Source organism: Stegastes partitus, unplaced genomic scaffold (assembly GCF_000690725.1).
Source record: "Stegastes partitus isolate 25-593 unplaced genomic scaffold, Stegastes_partitus-1.0.2 Scaffold1375, whole genome shotgun sequence".
Classification (NCBI taxonomy): Eukaryota; Metazoa; Chordata; class Actinopteri; family Pomacentridae; genus Stegastes; species Stegastes partitus.
Window position 1 is genome coordinate 195,348 of NW_007579106.1, and position 10,013 is coordinate 205,360.

General features: G+C 40.0%; 1 protein-coding gene across 1 annotated transcript; it reads left to right on the forward strand.

Moving 5' to 3' along the window:
- Positions 1–5,129: 5,129 nt before the first annotated feature.
- Positions 5,130–9,099, forward strand: LOC103370126 (nuclear migration protein nudC-like). Its single transcript, XM_008299048.1, has 8 exons — positions 5,130–5,331; positions 6,118–6,195; positions 6,316–6,525; positions 6,629–6,724; positions 6,827–6,940; positions 8,062–8,256; positions 8,348–8,431; positions 8,561–9,099. The coding sequence occupies exons 1-8, from the start codon at positions 5,257–5,259 to the stop codon at positions 8,681–8,683; spliced, it is 975 nt and encodes a 324-aa protein (XP_008297270.1). The 5' UTR covers positions 5,130–5,256; the 3' UTR covers positions 8,684–9,099.
- Positions 9,100–10,013: the final 914 nt, after the last annotated feature.

The window sequence follows — 10,013 nt, forward strand, 5'->3', positions numbered from 1 at the left end:
ACTAAGAACCGAGTGCGTCAGGGGCTGGGGGCGGGGTTATCACGACCAACGAGACCAGTGGAAACACAGAACCGGCATTTTTTATTTTTTATTTTTTTAAGACATGTTTTTGGCTTTTTTGCCTTTATTAGATAGGACAGAGAGAGAGACAGGAAAGCGAGGGAAGAAGAATGAGGGAAGGACCTGCAGCAAAGGGCCATGAGCGTGACTCGAACCCATGAGCGCTGCGTTGTTTAGCCCCTGAACGCGTGACGCCCACTCAACCAGTTGAGCTGTAGCGATGCCCCAGAACCAGCATTTTTAAACAAGAGCCAGGCGAGTAGCAACATTTTTGGATGCCAAATCCAGGCAGCAGTGGTCTGAGGAGGAGACCCAGTGCTTCCTGGCACTGTGGTCTTCAACTGAAATCCAAAATAAGTCAGAGGGAGCCTCTCGGACAAAGCAAAAAAAAAAGTCCAGCGGGAGATGGCTGCAGCCGGGTACGAGTGGCGCCTCGACCAACTCCTCAATAAACTCAAGAAACTGAAAAAGGACTACAGGGACCAGAAACGGCTATGTATGCAGTGACGTACTGACGTTTTACGGTGACGCAGTGGTGTGGCTCTAACTTGCCTCCTTGCCAATGGAAAAGCTTACAGGTTCTTAGGAGGTGTGGGATTTAGGGGCTCGTTATCAGGATCGTTATCAGGCTTCTGCAGAGCTGATGATGAGCTGATCATTTGAATCAGGTGTGTTGGAAGAGGGAAACATCTAAAACATGCAGGATTGCGGCCCTCGAGGTGGCCACCCCAACTGGCACCAGCAACAAACTAGCACCTGGTTCTTCTTGGTGGAAAAGGGGTAACAGAGAACAGACAAACACCACAAAGAAAAGCCCCGACTGATCAGCAGGTTCAAATCCAGAACCTTCTATGGCGCCCCTTCAGACAGGATCTTTGCTGCAAATAATAGCAGCTCGTTACAGATTGGGCTGCAGCACTGTGTCTGATTATTCCTGAGCGGTGCCAAGCACTATGGAGTTGTAGCCAATGGCTGGAAGTTATTTCCTTGCCATCTGAAGCTTAGTGGACAGACCGAGAACAGGACTTTTTTGAGAATCGTCAGTGGAAAGCATCTACAAAATCAGTGCTTCTCTAAAGTTTGGGACTGACTGCTTCAATTATAAGTCTTTATGATGAATTATAAAGGTGTCGATAAAGCAAGTCCAGTTGCTACAATTAATCTACGACAATAACAATGACCTGGATGACTGAGAATCTTCACAGACGTGTAGATAATGACTACACACAGCCTCCCCTCCTAACAAGCATCCATTTAGTTTTGGGGCAGTCGGCGTGCTCTCAGCGTGTGTTGTTCACTTGATCACAAATTTTGGGCGGCACACAGACTTCAGCAGATTTACATCTCACAGATCCTTGCAGACACGCGGATGCAGAAAACATGAATTGGCCTTTAAGTATTGTATCATAACCGTCCTCTCATCCTTGAAGGATTTGTGGTGAGGAAGCTTTGATTTGTGTTGGTTTGATTATTCTGCTGTTGTTATGCATTCAGTTATATATATATATATATTTGCATTTTTGTGTGGTACCCTTATCCTAATATGTTTGATTTTTAACAAATTCGTTAATTTAAATCTATATGTTCTTTTCAGTTCAGTTGTTGTGTATCACATATTTACTGGTATTGATTCTATGTCGTGTTTTGATAGTTCTGTTCATTTTAATTATTTCAGATTAATCAGTCAGAGGCGTTGCACTGCTCAAAGTGGCAATAATGTAAAAGGATGAAGAAATAATATTGGGTCACTTCATTTAATAGTTCAAAAGTTATATAATGAATATAATTATTGGTTGGAGTTGTGTATGTGTGCCTGGTTGTACACAAGAAATAAAAAATATCTGTTGAAGGATTGGTTTGGCATTGTAGGAAATATGTTAATCTGACTTATAAAATCATTGATACCACTCTCATGACAGTGTGTCACTAATGAATAGCTTAGCTTAGCATCAAAGCTTCTCTTAAGGCAGTTTCAGCTCAGCAAAGACTGTAAGTATCACCAATTAGCGCATTGTACCGCAATTGTTTATTTTGTGCAAACTGTTTAATCTATTAAATGAGATGCAATATGTTAATTAGTGCAGTTGAAAGGCATATTTTGTTAACTTTAAGTCTTTATCAGACATTGGATAAGTGACATTGCTGCTTCATCAGTCTGTTAAAGAGAAAGATCACTTTCACATTAATGTTCGTCTTCATTTAGACATCACAGTGATGTTGAGATTCCCACTACGTACGCAGTATTTGTCATAAACATGAGACTGGAAACTACAGTAATTGATGCATAATAAGGCATTAAAAATCAAAAGACTAGATCTAAACTAATAAAAACATATCAAACTGTCAAAGTAACTAATAGTGTAGATTATTTGTGATTTCCTTAACACTGAAAATTATGTGATGATAATTTAAGGAATAGTTTTCCAACAGTGAAATAAAAAGATCCCGGCAGCTGTGATGGAGCTCAGGACTCGAGCTGAGGACGACCGCTATCTAAAAAACGATCTGACTGCAGCTATAAACTGTGACTGTGTGACATCTCACCCGTCTGAAGTGAAGAAAAGCATAAGATCCTGATCAAGCGTGTGTCCATGTCAGGAATAATTTATAATGTAAATAATTAGTGAAGTTACCACTGTTGTTCCATGTATGTAAATGTACTCTCTTGCTTTGTAAACGCTCACCTGGATCTTGCCGTTGTTTGATGCTGCAGGTGTTTAATAAACTCCTACAAACAGCTGGAAGCAACAAACTGAACTTCAACTCCCGTTAATGTTTTGTCAAAACCTACATTCATTTTTCATCAGTCTCATTAATCTGAGCTGTTACACTAACAGCACAGTACAGTTTTATATTTATGGACATTTCAGCTTGACATAGATGTGAAATTGTAGAGCAAAGCAATGAGAAAAGTGTTTTAAGATTTTGACACACAAACAGTTTGTTTCTGGAGGTGTCTGTCCATTGTTGTGATGACATGCAGCTCAGATTTGTGAAATGCTAAAAGTGATACGTAAAGGTTATTGGGTCCTCAACTTTTGTGGAAAAAAGGACATTTCTTTTTTGCCTTTAGTAGATAGGACAGTCAAGAGAGAGACAGGGAAGTGGGGGAGACGAATGGGAAAGGACTGGAAGGAAAAGGGCCATGAGCAGGACTCGTACCCATGGCCGCTGCATCAGAGACCATAGCCCCTGTACATGAGCTACCATGGCACCCTGAAAAGAGTATATTTCTGAAGGGGCTTTAGTCAAAGTTATGCTATCTGTTTTTGGTCTTTATGCTAAGCTAAGCTAACCGACCACTTGCTTATCTTTACCACTGAGACATGAGAGTGGTGTCCTCCTCTTATCATGTTTCCCAAAATGTACTATTTGTCTTATTCTTTACTGGAGGAGATCCATGTTCAGCAAAAAGAAAGCTGATTTCTTTATTTTTAGCATTACTTTAAACATGTAGAGTTCACATCAGTTTGTAATTGGTGTCATAACACAGAGTTCATATGAAGCAGATAGTCCTGAAGCTTTGAAGTTAACCATGTGCTTGATGCTTTCTGGATGTTGTTTTTGATCGTTTCCTATGTGCTACTTGCAGATCTCGATCTGAAAGATGTTTCTTGAGAGCCAGTGTGAACTGCAGCTAGACTTGTCCTATAACCTTATTAGAGGTGTTATCCTGAGCTGACTCATGAAGTAGATGTGTTTTCATATCAACATGTTTGCTACGTTTGCTCCTGGATCCTGATGGGAATCTGGCCAGCTGACTCAGTGGAGGTTATTTAGCTTATCAGCTTATGGTTATCGTTGATCAGGGACCCTAAATGTACCACCCAGGATCTATTTCACATCTAAGTGTAAAGATAAACTGCTTTTCTGTCTTTCAATAATATAACTAGAGTCTATTTCATGAGTCTGGAATTTGTGTGGTTAGAATGAAATGGTGTGAAACTGGTTGCTCTGGTTCGGACCAAGACGCACAAAGTGGAAGCAAAGCGACAATTTGCTAACTTTATCCCAGTGTACTCCTTCCTTTAGTAAACCAGTTGAATTATCCGTTAAAGCATTTCGTTTTGTTTCCATTCACACACCTCACCGTTCTGTTTTAGGTCTCCTAAAGACAAAACTTTATAATATCGCGCCTGTGCCTTTCTCTTTATATTTTCAGCTGAATTGTCTTGTAGTGACTTGAACTCGTTGTCTTAACAGATGTTCTCATATAAAGCCAATAAAGTAAATGATGTGAAACAAAAAAAGACTTCTTTTGCTTGTTGTTTGCCACACACACTATGGCCACATGAGGGAGTCAGAGTCTGCATTTTTAAGTTCAGGCCCTGCTACTTTCTCAGTCCTTCTTCCTGTGGCATTTAAAACAATAGTAAGATATCTTAAATATTTCTATGTCAAACAATACTAAAAAGCAGCTAAAGAAGGTATTAAAATGTTTATTTCATGTGATTTTCAGCGAGGTTCATGGTATACCATTCAACATGACAACACTTCCCCACAAAGTCTTTAATCTGTAATCTCAGTGGACATCCAGCATCTCTGTTAATAAATGGAACATATTCATGTTGCTAAAAGTAACATGTTGTTGTTAAAAGTAATGTTTTTGTCACCATAGTTAAATGCTGTATGATTTATTTAAAATGCTTGCTTTTATAGTTCATCAAACTGTGTGGCTCAATTTAAAATTGCTTTGATAATTGCCAATATATTACAAAATAATACAGTGTAAAGGGATAAAACCGAGTCAAATGTCTTTTCATACAGTCAACGCTCCTAACTGTTATAACAACATAATATAGTATGATACCTTGGATTAGGCAAAATAGTTGCTGGAAATATAAGGAGGATATTTTTATATTATCGTTCCATTACATTTAATGTACATGGCAATTACTATAAGGAAGTAAAATTATATTTTACAAAATGTACATGACTTAATTTTTCTCTAGAATATTCTCATTCGTCACAGGCGCCTGAGTCCCTTGCCGGTGCCAATGCTCTTACTTTATTGGCTAACGTTGCTGTCATTTAGAATCTGTTGCTCCAATTGGTTGAAACAAGACGGAGGTGGGGTTTATTTCCAGGAAGTGTTCAGCGTGACTCTCCTGGCCTAACGTGTTTGCTAATTTCACTTTTCGGCTGTAATTTGCGCCGCTGCCACTTTATTAGATCGTTTTTTTATCTCCCAACAGTATGGGTGACGATGAAGAAAAGTATGACGGGATGTTGCTTGTTATGGCGCAACAACACGAAGGAGGAGTACAAGAGGTAAAATCAGTGTGCTAACGTGCTAAAGCTACCGTGCTAATGGTAAAGCTAATGTGGTTTTCCTGTTAGCTTGTAGGCACTTCTCGTCTATCAGTAGTGGCATACATAAAAACGATGGATTTTAACTATTGTACAGGTTTTAGCAAAGGTTGTGGTCTTTATAAAAAAGCTCTCTCGCTAATGTGGACCATAGCATGTCTGTATTCAGCGGGGTGTACGCATGTGAATAACAACGCTGCAGGGAATCTACTGAAAATCTAATATTAGTACTTCTTGAATTAATTCATTAGAACGTCCACGTTCCTGAAAGAAGAAGCTGTAAATAGCTGTTGTACATTTAAACCTTTAATATAGCACTGGTGCTGGGTTCAGTTTGTAGCGGACTGGAATTTGTGGATAAATTAGATAAAGCCCCCTAACACATGCTTTGCTAACAGTAAAGGAAAATGTGAATTATCAGAAGGACAACATTGCTGTAGATTGCAATGCCATATTTAATGCAGGGATTTGAAGAGGATTGTGTTTAAACATCACTGTTATTAAGGATGGGTGGAAGAGGTATGCAAACTAACCATAAAGCTGATTAACATTAGGAGAAATCACATTAACACGTGGTTGTACTTCAAGTGTGCACAACCTAGCAGTGAACAATGGCCTCCAACATCTTCCACATAAGCAGGATATTTTCTTTAGTCCAGTCTTATCAACACAGCTCATGTACATATTAAAGACATTGTCTGGAGTGTGGCATGTCTAACTTATTCTAACCTATTTTTCTCTCAACAGTTAGTAAACACATTTTTCAGCTTCCTCCGGCGCAAAACAGATTTCTTCACCGGTGGAGATGCAGGTGCTGCAGAGAAGGTGAGCAGTGTTACTCTATCTGCACTCTGTGTGACATTTGAGACTGTGCTATCTATAAGCTGTTCCTATTCAATGGCAGAAACACACCTCCACCTAATTCTGGCCACCTGTTTCTTTCAGGTAGTCAAAGATGCCTTTGCCCACCACAATAAGCTCGCGGTGAAGGCCCACAAAGAGAAGCAGACAAAACAGGATAAGGAAAAAAAAGAGAAAGCCGAAAGAGCTGCCAAGCTTGCAGAGGAAGAGAGGAAAAAGAAAAATGACGACGGTCCCAGAATTCAGGAACTGACTGATGAGGAGGCGGAGAAGCTTCAGTCTGAGCTTGACAAGGTGAAATCTTATTGCTTTAGTGTATCTATCACAAGCAAATCACTGCCACTTTAATTGGTGTTACTTTATATGTAAATATATGTGTTTGTGCTTTATATGTTAGAAAAAGAAAGAAGAGGAGGAAATGAAGAATGTAACCACAGACTCAAAAAATACATCTGACAAAGCAGAAAAAGAGAAGACCGAAAAGGAGAAAGGGGTGAGTGAACAGTTAGTAAAATGGTGATTATACAGTTTGGTGTTGATCAACAATAAAATGTGGCTCTGCTGACTTACTTCTCTTAATTTCCATTTTCTCCAGTCTGACTCTGAAGGAGAGGAGGACGAGAAGGACAAAGACAAACTGAAGCCTAATTCGGGAAATGGAGCTGACCTGCCCACCTACAAGTGGACACAGACTCTGTCTGAAATTGATGTGAGTTTTTATCAACTTCGGCATCACGCTTGGCTTCTGTGTCACCAACTCACGTTAATCAGTCACCTGAAAGTATGTGTTTTTGGTCATCTCACCTTTTTTATTTTTTATCCTGAATGTGTTTGTTTAAGAGCAGCCCCAGTCCTATTATGACCCAATAGATGACTGCCCCTGCACTTCTTCTCTGCCCTACAATGTCCATTTTTAGTTATGTATTTATACCATTTCATATTTATAGTTAGACGCTGTGGACTATATGTCAATTCTATATTTTACGCCACAGTGTCTATTTAGGATGCAGTTCACTCCTCTGGGCCGCCTCCTTCTCTGACAGGATGATGTGTCCTGTTGTGGAGCTTCTAGCATATTAGGGCTATCGTGTCCAAATCGATTGGTCCATCAATATGCTCTTATCTGGCCAAATTCTCATTGGTCGGACAGTCGCCGGTGTTACTTTCAGAAGGCGCAAAGTGTTACATCAACAGCCTTCCTGCCTGTCCACAATATTGGGCATTTAACTCACGAGATTAGAAAAGTACAGGAAGTTACTTTAACATCCTGTTAAGATGCGTATCTCCTCCTCAGTACAAAGGGATAGCAAATGTCTTATCTTTGCAACAGACCACCTTCCAGCCATTTTTTTTTTTTTTAAATCTGAAAAGGTGTTTTTACAATCAAACCTGCCACATCTGAACTATGTTTGGAATTAGGTTGCAGTTTGTTAAGTACTGCTTCCTCAATTGTTGTAATTGGTGGACACAGTGTTCACAAAGACATTCTGCTTTGTTTTGCTTTGTCAGGGCGGTTTGCATCTAGGTTTGCATTTAGGTAAACTATCGAACATTCTGTCAACCTACTTTCTTGCTGTTATTCTGAAATGTCTGTCACCAGTGTGATAGTTTTTGACCCAGACCTGCTACATTCACACTTACTGTTCTCTTGTCATTGAGCGTGTGTGTACATAAATGATCTTTGCATCCTTTATCAGCTGACAGTAACCCCAATGTGTTGAGCTTTACAGTGTTACCTATTGGCAACACCAGGTGGTTGCATGTTATGAACAATTTTGATGCCCCTAAATTAATCTGACATGAATTTCCAATCTTTAAATCCTCCCACAGCTGGCAGTGCCTTTTGACGTGAAGTTCCGCATTAAGGGGAGAGATGTCGTTGTGGACATCCAGCGGCGCTCCATCAAAGTCGGCCTGAAGGGACACCCTCCTGTTATTGAAGGCCAGCTCTTCAACGAGGTGAAGGTAGAAGAGAGCTCCTGGCTCATCGACGATGGCAAGGTGGTTACTGTCCACTTTGAAAAGGTAAGAAAATGTAGTTTTGTGGAGACTTAATCCATCTCTCCGCTTTTTCAGCTGTGACATGATTGCACCAAATCCTGTTCTTTGGTTTCAGATTAATAAAATGGAGTGGTGGAACAAGATTGTTACCACAGATCCAGAAATTAACACCAAGAAAATCTGTCCTGAAAACTCAAAGGTAAAGGACTGACTGCCCCTCCTCTTCATTTACAGTAACAGTATGTTACAAAAGTGGCAAAAAGATGACTGACCAGTGTTCCTCTGTCTTCCTACCCGCTCGTCACTGTGTGTATTTTCTGCTGAGCAGCTGTCAGACCTGGATGGTGAAACACGTGGCATGGTGGAGAAGATGATGTATGACCAAAGGCAGAAATCAATGGGCCTGCCCACATCTGAAGAGCAGAAGAAACAAGACATTCTTAAAAAGTAAGTTTCCGCTCTTGCATCTCAGCCAAATCACATATCCTGTTTATGTCACTTTCTGTTGTCATAAAACGATAAAGATTTTCTTTATTCTGTGTCGGCTGACATCTAGTGGTTTACAGGGTGACTCTCTAAAGCAAGTGCTGATTTCATAGTCAGTTTAACAACTTTATGGTGCATAAAGATTTTATAAGAACAGGGAATCTAAAAGCTGTCCGTCTAGTTTGTCTGTCCCTTAGTGTCTCCTATTTCTGCTCAAGGCCAAGCTCAGCTGCTGTAACTACAGGTGACAACGATGGCATGGTCGAGCTGACAGATAGAGTGACCTGGTTTAAGGAGACATATTAAATGACATTTCTGTAGATTTTTACCTATGTCTTAGCGTACAGGTTCTCCTGGAGTTGATAATAGGGTTTGTTGCACTTTAAACATAATGCCAGTTGTTTTGGTATATTAGGTGCAATTTGTGTGTGTGAGGACTGAAAATGAGTTTAAAAGACGACAAATTTGTAAATGCAAAAAAAAACTGTTAGTGTGGAGTTAAAAAAACAACAACAAAAAAAGTAAGCTTACCAAAACCGCTGCTACTGCTTCTCATCTGTGCTGCAGATTAGCTGCTCAAGGCTACTTTAGTCAATAACACCATAACACACCTGAGTTTCACATCCTGCTGTGTGCAGTTGATTTCTATTGTGGGTAATGATGGTCCTAAATTTAAAAAAAAAAAAAAAGATGAACCAATACAAATTAATAAAGATTTAATATCAGGTTGTTCTGAAGCTGTTTTTGATCCACTTTGCCCATTATGAGACAGGTGCTAAATCAGTGGAGTGCTCATTGCTCCGCTGTAGAGAGATGAGAGTTCTCTGATTAAAAAGAGTTGCACTGATGGCTTATTTTATTGTAAAATGAAAACGCTGTCAAGAGACAAAATCAATTTAATTTCACTTCTGTTTTTAATACATTGTGCCAGTTCACAACTTAAGTCATCTCAGAGCACTTCACATAGCAAGATAAAAGCCTTATGATATTATATTATAAAGAGAAACCCAACAAATCCAAGCAGTTCCCTCTGAGCGGCCCTCAGGCAACAGAAGAAAGAAAAAAAAAAACTCCTTTTAACAAGACAAAACCTCCGGCAGAACCAGGCTAGGGGAGGGCAGCAATCGGCCTCAAGTGATTGGGGTTAGGGTGAAGTGGAGGGAGAGTATGAGAGAGAAATGGACACTGCATCAGAAAAACAATGAGCACTGGGCAAATTGGTGAGGCCAGTAAGTGCAGATCAGAAATGTGCAGCTCCACAGCCGGAGAAACCTGCAGAGAGGACAACAACACAA